Here is a 27,110-nt window from a genome sequence, read left to right as displayed (position 1 = left end):
TTAATGTTATATAAATAATGTTTTTATTACTCTGGGATAATTATTGGTGTGTAAAAGATACTTTGGGGGAAAAATATTCTCTTCTTAAATCAGTGCTACCAGTTATTCATTCACTTGAATCAAATTAACTGTAAAGTACTATATCAGAAAACTTACTTTAAATGTAAAAATTGTGATTCTGATTTTTGTTTATATAGTTTTTATAGTCGTGCTTTTGAGAAGATGTTTCAACAGTGTTTGGAGTTACCTTCTCAATCAAGATACTCAATTGCATTTCCACTACTTTGCACTCATTTTATGAGTTGCACGCATGAACTGTGTCCAGAAGAGGTAATTATAGTGTACTACTGTGAGTTATATGGTATGCAAAGTAAACTAGATCAAACCCGTAGCCAACCAAGTATTTACAGTCATGATTACCTAACTTAGCTTCCCATCGAATACATCTCTATGCAGAATCAGAAAAGTGCTTGAACAGATACATAGGTTTAATATATAGATAGATAAATAAACATAAATATAATAAGAACATACCATAAAGTCACTTGGAATTACCTTTTTTTAAGATAAATGGTGGGTCAGGTATTAATATCTGTGGAAAAGATTTATATAGTAATTGATTTTGTATACTTAATTTTCCTCTTAAACTGTCATGGAAAGGACTCGAAAATTAAATTTATGGATTACTGAATAAACATAAACAAGTCAAAGAGAGATTCACTTATTATTACTAAATTGTTAATTAATATATTAAGCAAAATCCAGATTTGCTGATACTTGTGGGATACATACATGCATGTGCATACACACACACAGTTGCAGAGTAATTGAACTGCTTGATAGTTTTGTTGATGCCAAGTATCTGTGAAAAATGTACTCAGTGTTTCTTCTAATCTTTAAAGAAGAAATATTTTCTAAGTGTGATAAGAATTTAAAGATTAAATAATATATTTCTTTATTATAATTTAACTTAGTGTTTAGTCCCTTTACTTAAAATTGCAGAACTTGTAGAAAACAAACTTAGAGATAGCAGGAACATGGTCAGTTTCTTTAAGCATTAGACAACATCTGTTGCAGATTGTATGCCAGTATTCCAGGGGAAGCCAACTTTGAGACAGAAGTTAGCTTACAGGAAGTTTATTAGGGAATACTTTCAGAATTTCTACCTATGAGGATATTAATACCACCAATTTTAATAGATTTATGAATTTTTTAGATTTAATAGATTTTTTCTCCCAAACTTGACACCTGAGATGTATTATTAACTTGTTTCCTTACCATCAAATTTCTTTTCATTAAATTACCCATAAAATCCTTCTAATTTTATTTATATGTCATGTCTTGAATCCATCCTCTACTTTCCATTGCTGTTGTCATTATTACAGTTCAGATTTACGATACTCTTCATATGTACTCTAAATGGAGTTCATCTTTGCCTGGATTACCCAAGTGGTCTCTTTGCTTCTGCCATTGTTCTCCCAAACTTTATTCTTGGCACCGTAGCCAAAGGCAGAGGTTGGATAATAGAGAGATTTGTATGACATGTTAAACCTTAATTTTTCTCCATCTCAGCATTTCTGAGCTATTGAAAGGGAGTAGTGAAATCAGATTTGTATTTTAAGTAAGTTAGTATCTGTAAAGAACAAATTTGAGCAGTCTTAATTCAGTATTCTTTTTTCAGGAAGAATTAATACTAGAAGATTTATGTCTTTCAGGAGTCAGAATTTGATTAAACAAAACACTAAGTGTTTATTAATTGAAATCTTTCCTAAGGTGAACCAATATTTAATTATATCAGGTTGTAAATCTTTTTTTTGATATGACTTTCTATTAAAGTTTTACAGGGCATTTTAAATAAAATACGTTAGATATCATCATAGATCTAGGAAAAGTTATTTTCTATGCTCAAGTATTTTTATATTTTATGTATTTTACATTTATTTCATCATAGAAATACTGTATGTAAGCTCTACATATATGATTATGGAAGGTCAGGGCAGGAAAACTGTTAAAAATTTTATTTCTTTGTAAAGTATTACAAATGTATAGTGCAAAAATTTACAGTGTTTTGTACTCAACATTCTGGTTACCATAGACAAGAAAAAAACCATCACATGATTGCAACCCACTGAAACTAAAAAGAGAATCCTGTAGAGGTGGATACATGATCAGCTTTTTTTTTTTTTTTCTTCCTGGGAGCAATGGGGTTTGATTTTAGACATTTGAATGCCTTGGACTTTCTGTTACCAAATTGATTTCTCACCATTTTATTTAAATATTTGAGCTCTTCTTTCCTGTTTATACAAAGTTATGTCACAATTTATACATTTATAGAGACATAGATTTTAAATGAAATAAGATTGGAAACAGTACTCTAAATCCGTTTCCTTTCACATTATATGTTTAATATCTTAACATTTAAGAACTGGATATAGGACTTTGTGGAATTTGAAAATTAAATACATAGTTTTTCATGTTAAGCAAAATACTGATTTGTCAAGACTCCTCCCAGTTATATATTGCTTTCATAATCACCAAATACTTTGTCATTTATGTTCAAATACAGTATGGTGAGTTAGTTGTTACAAGAGGCAAAAGCAATTTTTAACATCTCCCACCCTCACTTCTTATTGCGGAATGTACCTATAGCCTAATTTTCCATGTCTATTTAGAAGTCTTTTTAATTCAGCATACTTTCTTAATAACTTGTATTATTATTATTATTCTGCCTTCACAGCGACATCATATTGGAGATCGCAGTCTTTCCTTATGTAATATGTTCCTAGATGAAATGGCCAAACAAGCTCGAAATCTCATCACTGATATTTGCACAGAACAGTGTACCCTTAGTGACCAGGTAATGATTTAAATGTTTTCAACAGATAGGAAATTTGTGTGTGAAGGCCAGAAAATGTGCTTTTAGCCAGTTGTTGTTTTACTTTCCATTCTTTAGTTCCCACACTGTTAGTAAACCTTATACCTCTGCTGTGAAACTCCATTAACAGGTATAATTTCTTAGATGTAAACTTTTTGGCAAGACTCTACATACTATTTGTGTTCTTTAATCAGGAGTCACGTGTAGTTTTTATGTGTGTGTAGTGTTAGCACCTGATTCTGCTATTTCATTGAAAGTTGCAAAAGAACTGGAATTAAGCATATTTGGTGATTTTCAATCCACTGTACTTATAATTCAGATTGAAGCTCAGATTGCCCCGTCATTGGCTAGTGGGAGCCCTTTTTTTTTTCTTTCCAACTTTAAGCATTTATTTATTTATTTATTTATTTATTTTTTTTAATTATACTTTAAGTTTTAGGGTACATGTGCACAATGTGCAGGTTAGTTACATATGTATGCATATGCCACGCTGGTGTGCTGCACCCATTAACTCGTCATTTAACATTAGGTATATCTCGAAATGCTATCCCTCCCGCCCCGCCCCCCACCCCACAATAGGCCCCAGTGTGTGATGTTCCCCTCCCTGTGTCCATGTGTTCTCATTTTTCAATTCCCACCTATGAGTGAGAACATGTGGTGGTTGGTTTTTTGTCCTTGGGATAGTTTGCTGAGAATGATGGTTTCCAGCTTCATCCATGTCCCTACAAAGGACATGAACTCATCATTTTTTATGGCTGCATAGTGTTCCATGGTGTGTATGTGCCACATTTTCGTAATCCAGTCTATCATTGTTGGACCTTTGGGTTGGTTCCAAGTCTTTGCTATTGTGAATAGTGCCGCAGTAGACATACGTGTGCATGTGTCTTTATAGCAGCATGATTTATAATCCTTTGGGTATATACCCAGTAATGGGATGGCTGGGTCAAATGGTATTTCTAGTTCTAGATCCCTGAGGAATCACCACACTGACTTCCACAATGGTTGAACTTAGTTTACAGTCCCACCAACAGTGTAAAAGTGTTCCTATTTCTCCACATCTTCTCCAGCACCTTTTGTTTCCTGACTTTTTAATGATTGCCATTCTAACTGGTGTAAGATGGTATCTCATTGTGGTTTTGATTTGCATTTCTCTGATGGCCAGTGATGATGAGCATTTTTTCATGTGTCTTTTGGCTGCATAATGTCTTCTTTTGAGAAGTGTCTGTTCATATGCTTCGCCCACTTTTTGATGGGGTTGTTTGTTTTTTTCTTGTAAATTTGTTTGAGTTCATTGTAGATTCTGGATATTAGCCCTTTGTCAGGTGAGTAGATTGCAAAAATTTTCTCCCATTCTTTAGGTTGCCTGTTCACTCTGATGGTAGTTTCTTTTGCTGTGCAGAAGCTCTTTAGTTTAATTAGATCCCATTTGTCAATTCTGGCTTTTGTTGCTATTTCTTTTGGTGTTTTAGACATGAAGTCCTTGCCCATGCCTATGTCCTGAATGGTATTGCCTAGGCTTTCTTCTAGGGTTTTTATGGTTTTAGGTCTAACGTTTAAGTCTTTAATCCATCTTGAATTAATTTTTGTGTAAGGTATAAGGAAGGGATCCAGTTTCACCTTTCTGCATATGGCTAGCCAGTTTTCCCAGCACCATTTATTAAATAGGGACTCCTTTCCCCATTGCTTGTTTTTCTCAGGTTTGTCAAAGATCAGATGGTTGTAGATATGCGGCATTATTTCTGAGGGTTGTGTTCTGTTCCATTGGTCTATATCTCTGTTTTGGTACCAGTACCATGCTGTTTTGGTTACTGTAGCTTTGTAATATAGTTTGAAGTCAGGTAGCATGATGCCTCCAGCTTTGTTCTTTTGCCTTAGGATTGACTTGGCGATGCGGGCTCTTTTTTGGTTCCATATGAACTTGAAAGTAGTTTTTTCCAATTCTGTGAAGAAAGTCATTGGTAGCTTGATGGGGATGGCATTGAATCTATAAATTACCTTTGGCAGTGTGGCCATTTTCACAATATTGATTCTTCCTACCCATGAGCATGGAATGTTCTTCCATTTGTTTGTATCCTCTTTTATTTCATTGAGCAGTGGTTTGTAGTTCTCCTTGAAGAGGTCCTTCACGTCCCTTGTAAGTTGGATTCCTAGGTATTTTATTCTCTTTGAAGCAATTGTGAATGGGAGTTCACTCATGATTTGGCTCTCTGTTTGTCTGTTATTGGTGTATAAGAATGCTTGTGATTTTTGTACATTGATTTTGTATCCTCAGACTTTGCTGAAGTTGCCTATCAGCTTGAGATTCTGGGCTGAGAGGATGGGGTTTTCTAGATACACAATCATGTCATCTGCAAACAGGGACAATTTGACTTTCTCTTTTCCTAATTGAATACCCTTCATTTTCTTCTCCTGCCTAATTGCCCTGGCCAGAACTTCCAACACTGTGTTGAATAGGAGTGGTGAGAGAGGGCATCCCTGTCTTGTGCCAGTTTTCAAAGGGAATGCTTCCAGTTTTTGCCCATTCAGTATGATATTGGCTGTGGGTTTGTCATAGATAGCTCTTATTATTTTGAGATACGTCCCATCAATACCTAATTTATTGAGAGTTTTTAGCATGAAGGGTTGTTGAATTTTGTCAAAGGCCTTTTCTGCATCTATTGAGATAATCATGTGGTTTTTGTCGTTGGTTCTGTTTATATGCTGGATTACGTTTATTGATTTGCATATGTTGAACCAGCCTTGCATCCCAGGGATGAAGCCCGGCTTGTGGGAGTCCTTATAGTCATTTGAGAGCTTTCTTGTTATCTGGTGTGACAAGATGTACCAGCCTTTCTCGTAGCTCTGTCTCTTATGAAGAGTGTTATAGATATTCAACACTCTGGTCTCTTTAATATTGTTGAAGTTGCAAATGTCCATAGAAATTTTCATTTTAGGAAGGAACTCCTTTGTCACAATACAAATGCAGTGTAATTTCTTATGCATTTTTTTCCCCAAATACCAATCCCATGGCTTTAGTTAATATCTAGGTATAATGACTAAATAACTTTCCTTGGCCCAGCACTGTCCAATGGAGATATTATGCAAACCACATATGTAATTTAAAATTTTGTAGTAGCCATACACAAAACTTAGAAAGAAACAGGTAAAGCTAATTTTAAAAGCATTGATTCAACCTGATATACCCCAAAATGTTATTATTTCAGCATGTAATCATAAGAATGAAATATTGTATAGTTTTTATACTAAATCTTTGAAATCTGGTGTTTATCTTATAACACAGCTGAATTTGGAGTGGGCACGTTTCACATGTGGCTACTGTAATGTACAGTGAAGCTCTCCTTCTACCTAAAATGTTATTTCTCATTTCTCATTTGCCTGCTTTGTTACCTGTCAAGTGAAATCAATTATTTCTCGTTTGTACCTGTGTGGTTTTTTTTAAAAATTATTGGTCTTAACAATGTGTTAGGTAGAAACCTCTGTGTCATACTTGATTCCTGCTTCTCTCACACATCTAAGTTACTGAATCCTTCCAATTTTTTCTCAGAAGTCTGTCTCAGATCTGCCCATTAAAATTTTTTTTATTACACTTGCCTATTTCATATCCCTTTTTCATGCCTTGTCTGAACTATTTCTAGCAGCTCTGTTACAATTTTCCTTTTTCAGTGTTTTCTTCTGCCAGTATCAGAGTTATCCTTAGAAAATACCTCTTCGTGGCCAGGCATGGTGGCTCTCGCTTGTAATCCCAGCACTTTGGGAGGCTGAGGCAGGCAGATCTCCTGAGGTCAGGAGTTCAAGACCAGCCTGGCCAACATGGCGAAACCCCATCTGTACTAAAAATATAAAAATAAAATTATCTGGGTGTGGTGGCAGTCGCCTGTAGTCCCAGCACCTCAGGAGGCTGAGGCAGGAGAACCCAGGAGGCAGAGGTTGCAGTGAGCCGAGATCGTGCCATTGCACTCCAGCCTGGGCAACAAGAGTGAAATTCCGTCTCAAAAAAAAAGAAAAGAAAAGAAAATGTCTCCTCATGCTGTGGCTAATTTAAAAAATTGTCGCTGTCTTTTTGCCTGCAGTTTACAATCCAACCTCTAGCTTGGCATTCAAGGCCCTTCCTAATAGTTGAAACCTCTGTACTTTACCTTACACGTTATGCTCCACCACATAGTAAGTAGTTCTAACTACAGCTCTGAACCATCATATCTTTACATAGTTTTTTTCCAAAGGCCATTTAATCCTTCCAGTGAAATGTTCTTTTTCATTCCTTGCTTGCCTGGTATGTTTTTACTTGTCTTTTTAATAGTAATTTAAATAAGCGTCTATGAATTTACTCTATGATGTGTTTCTTCACAAAAGATTTACCCAAGATTTACCTGTTTCTGTTTTCCACCAAACTATGTGCATTACCCAAGCTAGCTATGTAAGCTCTGTATCTCACTTATATTTCTGTCTTTTAATATTGTGATATTTGCAACATAGCCTGGATTCAGCTAATGTTTGCTTGAATAGTTAGTATGTTTTCAGAGTAATTGGTGTAATGTAAGATTTCATTCTTTTCTAAATTTAGTTGCTGCCCAAGCATTGTGCCAAAACTATCAGTCAAGCAGTGAATAAGAAATCAAAAAAGCAGACCGGTAAGAAAGGGGAACCTGAAAGGGAGAAACCAGGTGTTGAGAGCATGAGGAAAAACAGGCTGGTTGTGACCAAGTAAGTGTCCACTTATATTATACCTTTTTGCTCCAGGTAAAATATTTGTTTCATTTTTTTCTATGACATTAGTACTGAGGAAATGCTAATAATTGTATATTCTTCATTTTCCAGCCATTTTAAAAAATATTTCTGAGCTTAATTAACCTGTTAGTTGCGTATTTCATCTCAAAATACAGATTTTGGCCTTTAGAAGAAAATATATATAATAGATGATATTTGTCTTTTTATACTAAGTACTGAAGGCCAATTATATGTTTAAAAATTTTTGTGTGGTACATTATAAGCAATCTGTAATTTTTAATTTATTTAAAATTAGATAGTGAAGACTTTATTTTGGCATGTTTGTTTTATATTAGAACATACCCAATGTCATTATTATAAAACAGAAATAACAGACCAGGTAGCATTCAGGGATCTTTGCTTGCTTCATTGTTTGGAGGGGAGGTGTAGGTGGGTAATAATTGGGTAAATATTTTTTGTTTAAAGTATAGTTCCTACTTTCTTGCTAAATTGAGCAAGCCATTGCCCTTTTATAGACAACTTTCCTTCTCTCATAACAGAAAGTACTTCAGGAATTGGATGTGATTATCTTCATGAGTGCAGAATAAATTCTACCTTTGTATATTAAGTCAGTATATTCATTACTACCTAAAGGTAGAAACAAATGACGCCATCTTTAGAATATTGCTCTTATGTGTTAGTTATAACCTTAAAGATTTTGAACTTTCTCAGTTTAGGAGATTAAAAAGTCAAATTCTCTAAGCATTATCTCCAAATAAGGTTGATATATTTATAAAATTAATTTTGTATTGCCTATGATGACATGTTGAACATTTTAACTGTTCATTAATGTTTTTTTCAGCCTTGATAAATTGCACACTGCACTTTCTGAGTTATGCTTCTCTATAAATTATGTACCAAACATGGTGGTATGGGAACATACCTTTACCCCACGAGAATATTTGACTTCTCATCTGGAAATACGCTTTACCAAGTAAGAAAGAATATTAACTGTTTTTGTTTGTTGACTCAGTAATGAGTTTGTTATTTAATTATACAGTGTTTTATAAGGAAAAGCATTAGTAGAACTGGATTAGTGTTAAGAATAATGAACCAGGCCAGGTGTGGTGGCTCACGCCTATAATCCCAGCACTTTGGGAGGCCGAGGCGGGCAGATCACGAGGTCAGGAGATCGAGACCATCCTGGCTAACACGGTGAAACCCCGTCTCTACTAAAAATACAAAAAATTAGCTGGGCGTGGTGGTGGGCGCCTGTAGTCCCAGCTACTCGGGAGGCTGAGGCAAGAGAATGGCGTGAACCCGGGAGACAGACTTGCAGTGAGCCAGATCGTGCCACTGCACTCCAGCCTGGGTGACAGAGCAAGACTCTGTCTCAAGAATAATGAACTGGGAAATGCAAAGAATAGTGAACTGAAAATTACTTAAGATACCCAGGTTCTTTTCTCATACCTATTAGTATTAACTAGTAACACCAGGCAAACCAGTTAATATCTCTGAGTCATAGCTTCCTTATATACAAAGTGAGAATATTGGAGCAAATCAGTGTATTTCATCTTGCAGGTGGCAACCCAGTAGGTTCATGAAATCAGTTTATTAGGTTGTAGTCAAAGTTTAGAGAAAGAAGTGGGAGGGAAAGAAAGGACAAGAGGAAGAAAAAAATAGGAAAAAAAACCCCAGTGCACTGTGTGCATTAAATATGTATATTGCTTCATGAAATGTTTCAGTTACATGTATGCATGTGTATTGACTTGCAGTGTTAAGATGCGTGTCATGCAGTAGGTCACAGTAAAATGTTTGAAGACCTGAGGACTAGATGAACCCTTACGTGTTTTCTGAATTCACATGTTGCTGTTAAATAAGCTAATAGAATTCTAGATTCTTGAATTCTCAATTCTAATTAGAATTTCCTGTTAAATATGAATATATATTTTATGTATGTATATGAAATAGTGCATTGATAAGTCAGAAACCTTTCAACTTTATAGATATTGTTTTAACCTTTTTCTGAAGTTACATACTTATTAATATTTATTCATGAAAATTTTTATTTATTTGACAGTTTTTTCTTCAAAGCCTTGAAGCAATTTATAAAACAAAATTTTGCCAAAAGGTTTTCAAAGTTTCTGTAGTCATTAACAGGTGGTGTTTGTATTTGCACTATATGCTTAACATTGTGTTAAGTACTCTAGGTAATAATGAGATAAAGATAGAACTGTAGCTGGTGAGATGACTAAAAGAATTAGAGAACAGAATATGACAGTATATAAATTGGCACTAAGTTGAGTGTTAAATTATCAGTTGACTTGAGAAGAGTCTGGCGATGAACTATCTTTTGTTCTCCTTAGTAAGTCAGGCATCCTGGCAGTAAAACCCAGAATGCCCTAGAACTTAGACCAAAGGGACATTGTGCCTTGTGGTGTTTATTATTCTCAAGTGGGTTAGAGGTGGGAGATTGGTGGGTGGAAGGGAGAGTTCAGTGTACAGCTCCCTTGTTTTCCTTGTAAACAGTCTGCGTTGTTAATCCACAGAGAAGCAATTTTTTTTTTTAACCAAACATCTACTTAGTGATTATGATCAAGGCAAGGGGAACAGCTTGTTTACCTTGGAAATATTTTTTATTTTATTTTATTTATTTATTTATTTATTTATTTATTTATTTATTTATTTATTTTGAGACGGAGTTTTGTTCTTTCATCCAGGCTGGAGTGCAGTGGCACAATCTCAGCTCACTGCAACCTCCATCTCCCGAGTTCAAGCAATTCTCCTGCCTCAGCCTCCCGAGTAGCTGGGACTACAGGCGTGTGCCACCATGCCTGGCTAATTTTTGTATTTTTACTAAAGATGGGGTTTCGCCATATTGGCCAGCCAGATAGCTTGTGAATATTAGTGGGTTGGTTTTTGTCAATCAACTGAGCACAGTCTTAGGACTTAGGGATTATACACTAGGATAGCAGTTTTCGTCTTGAGTTGACTCTTCTTGGCCTGTTTCTAGTGATGGGATTTGTCGGTTGTCTTTTAAGGATTCATCCTTACAAATACAAGTCTAAGATCTTTATAGATCTAATGCTCAAGGAGTTTTAAAGAAAGTGAAATAGGGGTGGCCAGTGTAGGATAAGATCATTTAGGGAAGTATTTTCAAAATTTGTGTTTCCTTTTTAGTCTTATACAGTTTCTTGAGATATAAACAGAACTGTGTTTTATGTGCTATGAGTGATTAAAGAAAATAAAGTTGTTTGTTGCCTTATTTTGTTTGACTGTCATACAGTTTGTTTAGAGGCAGCACTAAGTCAGGCAGATCTGTGGTCAAATCCTAGTCATAACCACTTCCCAACAAAACCTTATCAATTTATGTGAGTCCTGAGCTTTATTTTTGTCCTCTAGGAAATATAGTGATAAGTGCATTGTAGGTGTTTATTAAATGTAAGGATTGTAGGTAATTTATATAAAGCCTCAAAAACTACTGGCACCTAACAGTGTCAAATAAATTCAAGCTGTAGACTAAATAGTTCACTGTGCTTGCTACAAACAACTTACCATGTTAAAGCAATTTGTAAAACCCTCTTTATACTTAAATCACTTTTGTTACTGGTATACATAGAATGGTTTTAATCATTTGTATTCACATTTCATTGTAGTTTTTAAGTTTTCTTTTTTCTTTTTTTTTTTTTAAAGGCAGTTTCACTCTGTTGCCCAGGCTGGAGTGCAGTGGTGCAATCTCAGCTCACTGCAACCTCTGCCTGCTGGGTTCAAGCGATTCTCTTGTCTCAACCTCCCAAGTAGCCAGGATTACAGGCGTGTGCCAGGCCCAGCTAATTTTTGTATTTTTAGTGGAGACAAGGGTTCACCATGTTGGCCAGGATGGTCTCGAACTCCTGACTTCAAGTGATCTGCCTGCCTCGGCCTCCCAAAATTCTGGGATTACAATAGGCGTGAACCACCATGCCCGGCCTTCATTCTTTTTTTACGTTGTTTCCTGGGAAGAGAATGACAGTAATTTTACAGCTTTGTAATAAATTATTTTTGAAGTTAATTTTATTGCTTGTTTAATATTAGATAACAGTAGGTTGAGTGGTTTATTTTACTTGAATGGAAAAGTCAGAGGCTTTTCTTATTCTTCTACTCCTTCTCCCCAGGTCAATTGTTGGGATGACTATGTATAATCAAGCCACACAGGAAATCGCAAAACCTTCAGAACTTCTAACAAGTGTAAGAGCATACATGACTGTACTCCAGTCAATAGAAAACTATGTGCAGATTGATATTACAAGAGTATTTAATAATGTGCTTCTTCAACAAACACAACATTTAGACAGTCATGGAGAGCCAACCATTACAAGTCTATACACAAATTGGTAAGGAATGCATTTAGAAATTTGTAGTAGCAGAAAGTTTGTAATGAAGTACTTAGGAAAATTAATTTTTTTGTGAATAAGTACTTATTCATATTATCAGTCAACTTAAAATTATATGCAGGAATGTATATCATGATACATCCTGAATTAAGCAGTTTCTTCCGGTTATAAGTTTACGTTTCTCCTTAGGTATTTGGAAACTTTGTTACGACAAGTCAGCAATGGCCATATAGCATATTTTCCTGCAATGAAAGCATTTGTCAACTTACCTACAGAAAATGAATTAACATTCAATGCAGAGGAATATTCTGACATATCAGGTGAATAGTACTATACCACAGTTTAGAGAATGAAGAACACTTAATTCTTTTGCTAGTGTCTTGATTCTTTTGACTTTTGATTCTGTTGTGACTATTTCATTCAATTATATGCATAACTGCATATTGTATCTTAGAATTACTTTTGCATTTTGTATTCTCTCTTTCATTCTAGAGACTTTTATCAGGATTTTACATTAGTTTTTATAATGAGATGTGTTAATGTTCATTTTCTTAAAGTATTTGCTCTGTCAGAAGTATAAAATTAAGTACGTTTTCTTTCAGAAATGAGGTCATTATCAGAACTACTAGGCCCATATGGTATGAAGTTTCTAAGTGAAAGCCTTATGTGGCATATTTCATCACAAGTTGCTGAACTTAAGGTAATACAGTCTTTATTAATTTTAGCTTTTAAACATTAATTCCTGAAAAACATTTGAGGAATATGAGCAACAAGCCTACAATGTTAATTATTTTAATCCAACATGAAAGTACTAATATGAAAATGAAAATTAAATAGCTAGCAAGGCCTTTTTATGGCATCTTAGTTTAGTTTTCTCTATTTTGTAGGTGAGAAAATGGAAAGCCAGAATAGGTGAATTGACTTGGTAAAGGGGACAGAACCTCAGGGTCTTTGGCTTGTGGTCAAGCCTTCATAGTATTGAATCATGATGTTTTCTTTGAAATACCAGCTTCAAAATTCCAGCCAAAGTTAAAAATTTGTTCACACTTGCAGTTTGAATGTATTTGCTTTCCATAGATTATAATACAAAAATTATTGGGCTTAGTGCTTTTTCTTAGGTAATCTTTTAAATTATCTTATGCCCTCTAAGTTGAATGAAAAATGTCTTTAGAATGCTTAACGTTTCAGTAAAGATGTAAAGGAACTGAAGCAACAACATTTTAAATACCTTTTTTTAGCCTTTTAGAAATATCGTAGAGCTAAGGTGATTTATATTGAATGAATCTGTATATATAATAACTATGTAGTTTTTGAAAGAATTTGAACTTGGGCCACCAAAACTTTTGAACTTACAAGCAGAATAGAGAAGTCATGTTTTAAAATAAACATTTTCTTTGTAAAAGCTTTTTGGTGGTTACTTGAGTCTTGATTTTTTATTTTTATTTATTTTTTTTTTTGAGATGGAGTCTCACTCTGTTGCCCAGGCTACGGTACGGTGGCACAATCTCAACTCACTGCAACTTCCGCCTCCGAAGTAGCTGGGACTACAGGCACGCACCACCAAGCCTGGCTTATTTTTGTATTTTTAGTAGAGATGGTGTTTCACCGTGTTGGCCAGGCTGGTCTCGAACTCCTGACCTCAAGAGATCCGCCCACCTTGGCCTCCCAAAGTGCTGGGATTACAGGCACGAGCCACCATGCCTGGCTAATTTTTAGTTTCTTAAGAAAATGATAGACAGTACTGGTAAGTAGCTTACAGTTCAGATGTAGCACATAGAGTTCTAAATGTGGTTAATCTGATTTACTGAAAATTGAGCAAATATATAGAACAAGTTAATTTCCACAAACTTAATAGTATTTTGCTGAGTAAATAAATAGCAAGAGTCAGTGTGACTGAAAGCTTAGTACAGTCAAAGATTTAAGGAGAGGCAATATCACCCATTGGTTAAGAACTCAAGCTTTCAGCCAGGCGCAGTGGCTCATGCCTGTAATCCAGCACTTTGGGAGGCCGAGGTGGGTGGATTGCCTGAGGTTAGGAGTTCAAGACCAGCCTGGCCAACATGGTGAAATCCCCCCTTTACTGAAAATACAAAAATTAGCTAGGTGTGGTGGTGGGCACTTGTAATCCCAGCTACTAGGGAGGCTGAGGCAGGAGAATCACTTGAACCCAGGAGGCGGAGGTTGCAGTAAGCTGAGATCGCACCACTGCACTCAAGCCTGCATGACAGAATGAGACTCTGTCTCAAAAAAAAAAAAAAAAAAAAAAGAAAAAAAGAAAAAACTCAAGCTTTCAAGTTAGGCTTTCCTGAATTTCAGACCTATCACTTACAAGCTTTGATTTTGGGCAAATGTTTAAGCTTTTACTTTGAGAGAATTTTATGAGATCATGCATGTCAAGCTTTTAGGTACTCAGCATAATGTCTGTTATTTTAGTATTCATCATATCATTATCCTCTCATTGTTATTTTTAAAGTTTTCTGCAATTATTGTATAAAAGTCAACTTTTAGATGCCTTAAAATATAAAGTTTATAAACTTTATATGGTTGTAAGTATACAAACATTGAAATGCTAGTCTTGGTTCTTTACAAGCAGTATCATTCTTATTTATTAGACTGATTCTCTTGTAAATACATAATTTTTTTCTATCCTACTGTTCTCAAATAACAAATTTCTCATCTCCAATTTTTTTTCTTGTGTTCCTTCAGTATGAGATAATAGAAGAATTATGGCTCTGAAATTTTACTTTAGCCAGCTATTTTTTATTTCAGACTGAATAAACTAGGCACTTCTAGAATTATCTGTATTATTTTTTGCTTTTTTGTTATTTAATTTGATGGATACAGTATCATGGTACGGTAATAAAAATTAGCCTATTTTGAGTCTCTCTGAATTCATTTATATGAACAGTTCCTTAATACTGCGAGGATCTGGCCTTCTGCTTTTCCTTCTCCTTCACTTTTCCAGCGTGGCTGGCCTGATTGCTGTTGTGTCATTTCAAACTACCCTTCACTAAGACATGGTCATGACTTGCCTGTTCATGACATTGATGTATTTTTCAAATGTCACGGTATCAGAATGTCCTTCCTGACCAAGCTTTCTAAAATAGCAAACATCACTTTTTATTCTCCTCATTCAGCTGTATGTGTATCTTAATTGTGACCTCTCATGCAGTGTATTTGTTTATGTCACTCTCACTAGAGTATAAATGCAGTTCTAAACTCTGTTAAAACCTTGCTGCAGAAAACTCTGTTAAAACCTTGCTGCAGACCTAACACATAGTAGGCACTTAGTAAATATTTGTTGGATGCAAAAATAAAAATAGCTAGCTTTGTTTGTTTATTTGTTGGAGACAGAGTCTTGCTGTGTCACCCAGGCTGGAGTGCAGTGGTGTGATCATGACTCACTGCCAGCTTGGCCCCCCTGGGCTCAGGCGATTCTGTCACCTCAGCCTCCTGAGTAGCTGGGACTACAGGCATGTGCCAGCAAATACAGCTGGTTTTTTGTAGAGACAGGGTTTCGCCATATTGCCCAAGCTGGTCTCTAACTCCTGGGTTCAAATGGTCCACCCACCTCAGCCTCAAAGTGCTGGGATTACAAGCACGAGCCACTGTGCCTGGCCCCAGCTTTCTTAACTGTGTTTTATTCAAGGACTTTTCTAAGATCTTCACTTATCTTATTAACTCCTTTACATTTTTAAAAGAGGTGTTTTCCTTATTTTACAAATTAGGAAAGTGAGGCCAAGAAGGATTAAATAACTTATGCACGCTCACATTTTAGTAAGTGGTGAAACTGAAATTTGAACTCAGTCTGTCTAGCACCACAGATTATGCTAGTACCATGCTACACTGCCTGTAGAACTGAGAGGGATCTCAGCAGTCATCTAACCTACTCTTATCTGATGAAGGAGCACATGTTGCATTTTTCTAGATGTATTATCTGGTCTTTTTGAAAATGAAGCCATTTTATCAATTACTGTACATCTCTAGTTTATGTTGATTTAGTATCTAAGTAGTAATTTTTTATTGGTCCTTATTCTTACATCAAGAGGCAGGGATTGCCTTTGACGAGATCACCCTTCACGTATTTAAAAACTGCTTCCCTTCATGTATCATGTTTCTCTTCCTTGTGTGGAATATATTCATATTCAGTCTCTTTGCCATCTTTGTCACTCCTTCCTCTGTACAAACTCTGTTTTTTTTGTTGTCACTCTTAGAGAATAGTGCCCTGAACCAAGAATGAGTTTCAGATAAGGTGTGATGAGTGAGAGTATATTTATCTATTCTGGATACTGTACTTACCGACACAGTTTAAGATAGCATGAACACATTTGGTAGCTATGCCATACTGTTTTCGCAATCAACTTGCAATCAGATGAATTGTCTCTTTCTTTCACTTATGCTAACCTTAAACCATGGCTTTCCACATCTTATACTTTGTGAAATTTTTAGACCTGAGTGTGTGCTTTGTAGTTTTTCTTAGTAAAGTTTATCTTGTTAGGTATTGTCCATTATTCTAGGGTCTTTTTTTGAGTACAGATTTTATCCTAGTATTTTAACAATTATTTTATAAGCTTAACTATTTTAGCCTTGTCTCTAAGTATGAATGTTATCAAATATATTCTCATTCTTGAGAAGAAATGGAAGGTGCTTATGTTTTAACATTTCTCTCATATTTTGGAGTGGCTGTATTCTCTCTCAGATATTAAAATTTAAAGTTAGGGGAATGCGGAACTACTGTAAACAATGTTGACTTTTTAATATCCTTAACCAAGATGGTTAAGGATGTTAAAACATTTTTTCTTGAAAACTTTTGATGTTAGCTTTCTAGTAATCTCCTATGTGATTCTTTTCTTACTTGACTTTTCATTTTACCTTCATAATAACTTCCATATTTTATTAATGATTTAATATTGTAGTAATTATTATTTTTTGGTATTTGTTTTTACTTTTTTGCTTCAAATACTAAATCCTGACTTACTTAAGGGTTATGTTTTTCAGAAGGCTTCCTATGAAATATTTATATTTTTAATATTGTGCCTTCATCATTTAGTTCTTCAAAACAAGGTTAGTTGTAAGGATTCCATTTTCTGGAATTGTATAATGTTTTATAGTGATTTTATTTGAGTTCTCTCCTAATAACCTCAAGATGTAATCCAGATTGTTTAGTATTCAACTACTTGTGTATTATTAAGAACTTGAGAAGGTGTTTATTTGTGACTTTGTTTTCTCAGCCTCTGTGTACTGAGGCATACTTCATACGTATTCTTGTATTTTATTACATAAGAAATCCTACAGATCATAATGATGTTTCATATAGATAAATTCAGTGTGTTGTATACTAGTCTGTCTCACTGAAATAAATCTCTAAAAGTTATTCTGTCAGTGGTGATTCTAATTTTTTTAGCATCCTATAAAATTTCCTTAGAATAACCTAATTTTTGAAATTATAGGAACAAAAGAACTTACAGATTTTTGCTTCCAGTATTGGTAGTCTAGGTAATTCAGACCTCCTTATTTCCAAAGAACAACTTAAAAAGCTGGAGATATATATATCTTCTTTCAAGAAGAACTAAAAAGATAGTGAAGTATTTCTAGGCTAACGCCAAGGAGAACCTGGGAAATCAGAGACATAAGCCCAGCTTTGGAAGCCACTTTTCACCCAGGCATGTGTACTGAAGCAGAAGTAACATTTGTAAAACTAAGCTGAATTCTGGTGGCCTTGTGGAACAAGGGTGTCAGTAGTCAAAAACCTAGAGTAAAGCCTTCTCAAAGTAGGGCATGGGAAGTCTGCATAATTTCTCCCCAACCCTCTTTACATAGACACTGTCTAACTTCAGGGTAAGGATGAACTGGAAATGAGTCACCCCTCCCCAGGATTTGCAGCCCTGTTTATGTTGTATGCTTTGTCTAAGGCATCTCAATCCTTGGACCTGGATTAATGTGGTCCTAGGTTGGTAGTGCCCCAATGTACTTAGCAGAAGCTAACACAGATCTTCTCTGGAGAAAGGTATCCTCATCCTAGGCTTCAGATGATTCCTGCAAATAATTCATCAAGTACATGACCTTCAGCTGGAGAGTGGAAGTCTTTTGGAGATTAGTGCAGGGTGGAGGTAGGAGGTTTTATATGTCTGGCAGGCTGCCATGATTAAATTATTGTCTTGTTTTCAGCCTCAAGCCTTCCTTTCTGTGCCATTGCCTTCAATTTCTGATCCCTTCCTCCTTTCCTCCCACTTGAGGTGTGGTTTAACTTGCTTCTACATTTTATCTCCATTATAAGAACTTGCTAATCAAATTTCTCACCTCTCCTTATTCTTTGCTCTAGTTTCCATCTTCCAGAAATTTGTTGACTTTTCTCCTTTGATCTTGTTTTTTCTGCTGTTTTCCTTTTTTTTTTTTGGTAGGTTTATGCCTTTATTTTTTTACCTCTGACTTGAGTGGATTTCTGAAAGGAGCAGTTTTAGACATTTAAAATTCTCTACATTTAATCAGCACTTCTACATAGTTTACATACTTGTTTGAGCATTTTTTTTTCTTTCCAACTTCTGTTTTACGTTCGGGTGTGCATATGCAGGTTTGTTATATGGGCGAATGACATGTCATGGGTTTGGCATACATATTATTTTGTCACCTGGGTAGTAAGCATAAGTACCCAATAGGTAGTGTTTTGACCCTTAACCTCCTCCCACCCTCTACCTTCCAGTAGGCCCTGGTGTGTGTTGCTTCTTTTTTTTTTTTTTTTTTTTTTTGGAAACAGAGTCTCGCTCTGTCGTCCAGGCTAGGCGTGCAGTGGCGTGATCTCAGTTCACTGCAAGCTCTGCCTTCCAGGTTCACGCCATTCTCCTGGCTCAGCCTCCTGAATAGTTGGGACTACAGGCGCCCACTGCCACGCCTGGCTAATTTTTTGTATTTTTAGTAGAGACGGGATTTCACTGTGTTAGCCAGGATGGTCTCAATCTCCTCACCTCGTGATCCACCCACCTCAGCCTCCCAAAGTGCTGAGATTACAGGCGTGAGCCACTGCGCTATCCATGTGTACTTGATGTTTAGCTCCCACTTTTAAGTGGAAAAGCTTTCCCACTTTTAAGTGGAAAGCTCCCACTTTTAAGTGAGATGTTTGGTTTTCTCTTTCTGTGTTAATTCCCTTAGGATAATGGCCTCCAGCTCTATCCATGTTGCTGCAAAGGACATGATCTCATTCTTATTTATGATTGTGTAGTAGTTTATGATATATATGTACCACGTTTTCTTTATTGAGTCTATTGTCGATGGGCGTTTAGGTTGATTCCATGTCTTTTTGTTGTTGTTGTGAATAGTGCTGCAGTGAACATACACATGCGTGGGTCTTTATGTTAGAATGATTTATATTCCTTTGGGTATATACCCAGTAATGAGATTGCTGGGTTGAGTAGTAATTCTGTTTTAAGTCTTTGAGAAATCTGCAAACTGCTTTTCACAGTGGCTGGACTAATTTACATTCCCATCAGCAGTGCATAAGCATTTCTTTTTCTCTGCAACCTCACCAGCATGTTTGAGCATTTTGATAGGAAACGTTTCTAAAAGTGGATCAAAGAATATGAACCTTAATTTTTTTTGATATTACCAAACATCCCTCTGAAAATATTGTAGTTCACACTCTCCTCAGCAGAACATTGTGATATCTCTAATAGCATCTTAGTCTTTTTGGAGTTAGTATATACAGTGTTTTGTGTTTTGAAGGGAATTGTAATATTTTAAAGATCATTCTGTAATTTCTTTGCTCGTTTTTTTTTTTCTTTCTTTTTTAAGAGACAGGGTTTCCCTGTCACCTGGTCTGGAGTGCAGTTGCATGTTCATAGCTCACTGCAGCCTTCAACCCCTGGGCCCACCCTCCTGAGTAGCTGAGAAATATAGGCGTGTACCACTGTGCCTACTTTTTTTTTAAAGCTTTTTTTTGTTTTTTATTTTTTGAGACAGAGTCTCGCTCTGTCTGGAGTGCAATGGCGCAATCTCAGCTCACTACAACCTCTGCCTCCCGGGTTCAGGCGATTCTCCTGCCTCAGCCTCCTGAGTAGCTGGGATTACAGGCGCCTGCCACCACGCCTTGCTAATTTTTGTATTTTTAGTAGAGATAGTGTTTCACCATGTTGGACAGGCTAGTTTCGAACTCCTGACCTCAGGTGATCCGCCCACCTCAGCCTCCTGAAGTGCTGAGATTACAGGTGTGAGCCACCGCGCCCAGCCTTTTAAAATTTTTTGTAGAGACGAAATATTGCTGTGTTGCCCAGGCTGGTCTCAAACTCTTGGCTTCAGGTGATCCATCCACCTTGGCCTCCCAAAGTGCTAGGATTACAGGTGTGAGTCACCATGCCTGGCCACTTCTTTGCTTTTATTTCCGTTTTTAAAATATTTCATCTAAACTGATATAAACTAAATATCATTTGATTGTATCTTTTTCTTTTTATCTTAAAGGTGACCGTAATTATTTTAGTTCCTGTTTTAGCTGATGACCTTTTTGTTTTATAGGGTAATTTGTGTGCTAATTAAAGAAGTAGAGCTTTTTTATATTTGATGGTTGTGAATAAATTGTGTGTCAGACGTAATCAACACTATGTACATGTACTTAATGGTGAAACATGTTTATTCCTTTCAGGAGAAGAAAGCAACCATCTTTTTTTCTACTAAAATTCTTGGGTGTTTTATTTGGGGTTGTGCCCGTTGAATCCATTTCTCCTTCCAGTCTGCCAAAAGAATTGTTTTGGCATTTTACAGATCAGTTCTTCTAGTTCTTCATGGGATCCTAAAGGACATTTTTTGAAATGAAGTAGGAAATTTAAATATGAATTTTGCCAAGAATTTTAACACTTTCTTTTTAACACAATACCAAGTAAATTATATCAAACATTTTTTTAAAAAGTCTTGATTTATTTCACTTGCTTTGTCTAAACTTATTCTAAACCATTTCATTGGTAATTCCTATTATTACTGCCAGCTTTCAGTTTATTCGTCAGTGAGATTAATCAATAACTTTATAGAGAGCAAAGAATAGTAAGCCAGCAAATAATTTAGGGTAATGGTTCACAAATTTTACTTCTCAGACCAGCAGAAGAAGCATTACTTTGGAGCTGGTTAAAAATGCAGGTTTTTGTTCTGTGTCTCAGACCTGCTAAATCAGAAATTTTGGGGCTGGGACCCAGCAATGTGTGTTTGTAAGGAGTCCTCTAGAGAATTTTTATGTGCACAAAAGATGGGGAACCATTTCTTTAGGGATTAAGAACATGGATTTTAAAATGAGACATACCTGAATTCAAATTCCAAATTAACTGTTGAATATCACTGTAACTTCGGGCAAGTTATCCAACTTCTCTGACCTTAGTTTCCTCAGCTGTAAACTTGGAATATTACCTCCCTTAATTGGATTATAGTAAATATGATTATAAATTACCTTGTATAAGAGCTTAACAAATGGTTATAATTGCTCATATTATTAAACATATATCAATATTTCTGAAATGATATGTATCTTATAGTGTTAGTAGTTGTTTGTTTTTTTTTTTCCTTTTAGTGACACGTAGAATAAGGTGCACTTTAAATTCAATGGTGTTGATTCGCTGATAGGTGATACTATGTTTAAAGTGCATGGTCACTATCAGGCTTGGGCATAGAGTTTGAGTGTGTATTGAATCCAGTTTTAGGTTTGGAGAGTTTTGTTTTGGCCCAGAGAGAGCAGGCAGCCTAATCAGAGACCATAGAAGTTAAATTCAGCAAATAAATGTGACTAGAGCTTAACTTCTGATTAGCAGCATAATAAGAAACAATCTGAAGTAATAACATCAAGCAACCTAAACAAAACTTATACTAATGTTTTAAAAAAAATTATTTTTATGGATTTTCTGCGTAGTTTTTTTCCCTTAAATCAGATGTTATCAACCTTTCGTTTGTAAAAAACCACCATGGCACTTTATATGCTTGCTGCACCTTCCCAGCCAGGTCTGCTGAATTGAAATAACCAAGAATGAAGCATGGATATGTGTATTTGGAAAGAGCACCACAGGTGATTGTGATGTGTACAAGGGCTGAGAACCATTATAGAGAACAAAAGTAAAGAAAATTCTGATGTACAAGAACTTTGTAGAGATATAGAGATCAGAAGTTAAATTATAAACTTCACTTACATTGTGGAAGAACTGGGAAGTGTGGTAGTGGTGAACTTTAGTGGTGAAAGTAGTGGTGAAAGCAGACTGCACAGGTTAACAGTGCAACAAGGAGCAGAATGTCTCTCTCACTTCTTTCTTCGTTGTTTTAGAAACTCCGTTTATTGTTGTCTAGGCTTTTCTCTGACAGAATGAAATTAATTACATTTGTGTTATAATTTTTAAACTAAATTACTTTGTAATGTTTCTTTTGAGAACATTCTTCAATGAGTTATACTTTTCTTGAATGGTCATCCTTCACACCCTTCCCTTATTTATATCTCTTCCTTCTTTTCTCTTCCCTTTTCTCAGTGGTCTGTGAAAGAGGAATAGATAGTTTATACTTCCATTTTATAATTTTTGTTGGGAAACATTACTATTATATAATCCCCATCAAGTGTTACCATACCATAACAAGTCATTCTCCCTCTGATTGTATGTATCCAGTAATACTCATTGTCTACAGGCATAGTCTAGCCTGCCTTTGGCCAGGTTTAACTTTAGCAAGTTCTTTTGTTTCAGTTGGAATTTGTTGCTATGTCCATTTTGGTGTCTACTTTTTATTATTGATGCGGTTCAACGTCTCAGTAAGCATAAGATGATTCTTTATCCTACTACTTTGTTGCTTTTCCTGAACTCCTTCCTTCTTGAATTTGTAAACTGAAGGGAAACACTAAGCTTATATAAATAATTTTCAGATTCTTTTATTGAAACAACAAAAAAATATATGTAGCATAGAGCATCTGGATTTCATGAATTGTGTTTCCTACTTGCCAGATTGTAATTTCCAAGCATGCTCTTATCTCATTAACACAAAGAGGTCTGTGCCTGACCTAGGATCTTTCTTTTTTTTAGAAACTTGTGGTGGAGAATGTTGATGTGTTAACACAAATGAGGACCAGCTTTGACAAACCAGACCAGATGGCTGCACTCTTTAAACGATTATCATGTGGGTAACTCATGATACTTTTTATAAACATAAGATCTTGATACTCAGTATTTAGCTTTGGCTCAAAATTTGTAACATAAATACAAGTAGTAAATTATGAAAAGTACTCTTTAGCTTATGAAGAGAACTAGAACATTTTTGCAGTCAAAGGATCATATAAGTGTGTGTGTGGCTTATCTGTTTCACAATTTTTCTTAACCATACTCTTAGTCTACTATGTGTCACTAGTTCATGAATATTACCAGTATCAATTTGGTTTTGAACCCATTAAATTTACTACAGTAAATCTACATTAATTTAGACTAAAAGGATTAGCTTCTGAGCCTGTTAACTTTCTAAAAATCAACTTTATATGTATAAGTTACATACAATAAAATGTACCATTTAAGCAAACGATATTTTGGATTTTGACAGATGGATACATTCATATAACCATTGCCACAGTCTACATATAGAACAGTTCCATCAGTTTGAAAAATTGTTTGCTATCTCTTTGTAGTTGGTCTCCTACCCCAGTCTCTGGCCCCAGGCCAAACACCCACTGATCTTATTTCTGTCACTATAGATTAAATTTGTGTCTGGCTTCTTTCACTTAGCATAATGTTTTTGAGATTTATTCATCCATGTTGTTAAGTGATCAGTAATTTGTTTCTTTTTGTTATTAGCTAAGATTGATGAAAACCTGAACCTACAACTTTAAAAAAAATTGTAATGTCTTCTTGACATTGATTATTTGTGGGAGGTATATTGTGAAATCACAGTGAATCCTAAGTATTAAAATGTGTTCAGCCAGATAATTGTTTTAGATATACTTGATCTAATGTTATTTTCTTTTGCTTTTTTTACTTGAACTGTTAAAGTTATAATGAAAAATTTAAGTCATACTTCTTGATTAATTTAAAAGCCTTCTCAACACTAAAAAAAAAATGGAATCCCAAATAAAATATTCTTTGTATTTGAGAAAGCCAGAGAACAAGTTTATGTTCCTAAACAAAAAATAATCCAGAAGAAAACTAAAGCCGTACATGTATTTAACATACTTCACATTTGACATTTTTCTCTTAAATGCTTTAGAGAATCACTTTCTTAGGCTATTTTATCCTGTAAAACTTACTTAATTCTTATTGAATAAAAATTAAAGATTACCTTATAGGACAGATCCGTGGTTGCCAGGACTATAAAGGGAAAGCAGTGAGGGAGATTTTTAGGGTGATGAACCTGTTCACCATAGTGGTGATACAAATCTATCATACGACACATACATTTGGGGCTGGGTGTGGTGGCCCAGGCCTGTAATCCCAGCACATTGGGAGCCAAGGCAGGCACATCACTTGAGATCAGGAATTCCAGACCAGCCTGGCCAACATGTTGAAACCCTGTCTCTACTAAAAATACAAAAATTAGCCAGGCATGGTGGCACTTGCTTATAATCCCAGCTACTCAGGAGGCTGAGGTAGGAGAATTGCTTGAACCCGGGAGATGGAGGTTGCAGTCAGCTGAGATAGCACCATTGCACTACAGCCTGGGCGACAAGAGCAAAACTCTATTTCAAAGAAAAAAAAATGGAGCTGTATACCAAAAGGAAAAGAAAAGGTCATTTTTATTATATGATACTTTAAAAAACAAAAAAATAGACGTGGTAGCATTATAGGGAGAAGGAGTATGAATAAGTAGGAAATTAGTTTTTAAAACTCTCCTGATCTTTCTTTTGTTATTGTACATTGGTTTACTAGCTACTTATATTTTCTACTCCTTTATTCTTATTAGTTTTATTTTTTTCATGTTTTCTCCCATTTTTTAATACTCATTTGACAACCCCATTGGCCTTAACCCTATTTACTTTCCTACTAACAATCTTTTGACTGTACCATCTAATTAGAAGCAAATAATCCGCTGCAGTGTTCAGTACTTTATTTAACTCTCATTTGTGGAATTGAAACAGTGGAATTTGTTAAAATTCCAAACAGAATTTGCAGGTTTTCAAAATAAAATTCATATAGTCGTTTGTCAAGATTCTGCTTACTTGAATTTTGTGTATAATAGTTAGTGGTGACTCATTACCTCTAACTCATTGGCCATTTTGGAATTGGCCAAAACCAAAATCTAAATCGTTGAATATTAGTGACCCATATATATCAAATTTGTCTTTAAATAGAATTTATTAAATCTTTTTTATAATTTGTAAAAAGAAAAGATTCACTTGAGAGTGACTCATTTAGGAGAGTAGAGAGAACTATTTTTTCAGCAATTGAACTGTTTTCCAAAACATTCTCTTTCTTTTTATTCTTTTGTGCTTCCTTCTCCCCATGTCCATATCCAGAAGTCAATGTGTTTTTGAAGGAGTTTTTCACAGTCAACAAGCACATTCTTTTTAAAAGATAAAGCATTATGATTTATTAAAAGTAGGTCTGAATTGGGAGGCAATCTGGAATTTATTAGTTTATTTTTAATTTATTTTATCTATTTTTATTTTTTTTTGAGACGGAGCCTTGCTCTGGCGCCCAGGCTGAAGTGTAATGACACAATCTCAGCTCACTGCAACCTCCACCTCCTGGTTCAACCAATTCTACTGCATCAGCCTCCCAAGTAACTAGGACTACAGGCATGTGCTACCACACTCGGCTAATTTTTGTAATTTTAGTAAGATGGGGCTTCACAGTGTTGTCCAGGCTGGTCTCGAACTCCTGACCTCAAGTGATCCACCCGCCTCGACCTCCTAGAGTGTTGGGATTACAGGCGTGAGCCACCGTGCCTGGCCTTATTATCAGTTTTAAGACTTCTCTGTGACTTGGGCAAATCTCCTTATGTCTCTGCTTCATATTTTTTTATTCTCTGACGTTCTGTTTCTTGGGACTAGGTTCATCGCTTTACTGACTCCCTGATTCCAAACTAAAAATATTTCTAGTTTTCCTACAGCAATTTTTTCTTTTGAAAACTCATTCTATTCACTTATACCTTTCTGCCATCATCTACAAACCTATAAGTTGCTTCTGAAGATCTTCACTTTAGCAGTACTTTGGATGTTATTATTTCCTGAAATTGTTCCAACAGTAAAAATCTTGAACTTTGAAATTCAACTCTCAGATCATAGCCACGTCTTCTAGCTCTCCCATTCCTTTACACCTATTGAACTCCTAGTTCTAGCTCATTAAAACTTTTATGCCTCTCAGCTTTCCTGATCACCTATTCCTGGCTTTACGTATTTTATCCATTCTGGACTATGAAATTTGGTTAGTGCATTCTCCCTTATGCTGTCATACCCTTGAGTTTTTGCTACATTCATTCCCACAGAGCAGTTTTCCTGATCCCTAGAAAGTCTCCTGCACCCTGAAAGCCAAGTACTGCTTGTGAAATAACACTTTTTAAGTCTGTTGTTAAACTGGCCTCTTTTTCATCTTACCACCTGTCTTACTTTGAAACTTTTTGACTAGTTTGTATGCACTGTTTGATCGTCCTACCTGTCTACTCTTGGTGTGCTGTAATATGTCCACTTTCCTGAAACCTTTCTGAAAGTTTGTTGGTGACTACTCATTTGCAAGATTTGGTGCTTTTTCCTCAACTCTCATTCTGTTTATTTCTCTGTAGTGTTTATCTCTTTTATTCTCCTTTTTATTAAAGCTTTATTTTCTTTATTTGCCAATACTTTTATCTCTACTCTTCGTCGTTTTTGCAGGTTCATCTTTTATGTAGTGTCAGCTTGTGATATCTTACTCTTCCATTTTTACTCTGCAATCCTATTGGAAAAATTTTATCCCAGATTTTCTCTTCCCTTATCCAATATTTATGTTCAGCCTTAACTCTCTTCTGTTGATCTCCAGATGTTTAATACCAAGTACTAGTTTGACCGGGGCTTCTCAAAGTATAACCCAGGGACATGTAACAGCACCACCTGGGAATTTGTTAAGCGTGTAAATTATTGGGCCCCACCTCAGACCTGCTGACTCAGATCTCTGGGGCTGAGGCCCAGCAGTCTGTGTTTTAACAAGTCCTCGGGGTCATTTGGAATCATACAAAAGTTTAGAAACATTATGTTAAATATT

The 27,110-nt window shown here is 35.6% G+C and overlaps 1 protein-coding gene across 2 annotated transcripts in view; it reads left to right on the top strand.

The window, feature by feature from the left end:
* The window catches only part of NCKAP1 (NCK associated protein 1), a 113,275-nt gene that overhangs the window by 73,072 nt on the left and 13,093 nt on the right, over window positions 1-27,110 (top strand). For both annotated transcript variants that reach the window (XM_054478986.2, XM_054478984.2), the window contains 8 exons: window positions 198-330; window positions 2,738-2,857; window positions 7,437-7,576; window positions 8,442-8,573; window positions 11,734-11,952; window positions 12,142-12,272; window positions 12,555-12,652; window positions 22,977-23,070. In XM_054478986.2, coding sequence (XP_054334961.1) covers window positions 198-330; window positions 2,738-2,857; window positions 7,437-7,576; window positions 8,442-8,573; window positions 11,734-11,952; window positions 12,142-12,272; window positions 12,555-12,652; window positions 22,977-23,070 — 1,067 coding nt within the window. The remainder of the gene's footprint in view (window positions 1-197; window positions 331-2,737; window positions 2,858-7,436; window positions 7,577-8,441; window positions 8,574-11,733; window positions 11,953-12,141; window positions 12,273-12,554; window positions 12,653-22,976; window positions 23,071-27,110) is intronic.

The sequence above is a fragment of the Pongo pygmaeus genome, chromosome 11 (genome assembly GCF_028885625.2).
Source record: "Pongo pygmaeus isolate AG05252 chromosome 11, NHGRI_mPonPyg2-v2.0_pri, whole genome shotgun sequence".
Lineage (NCBI taxonomy): Eukaryota > Metazoa > Chordata > Mammalia > Primates > Hominidae > Pongo > Pongo pygmaeus.
Note: the sequence above shows the minus strand (reverse complement) of the source record. Positions and strands in the feature narration are given on the sequence as shown.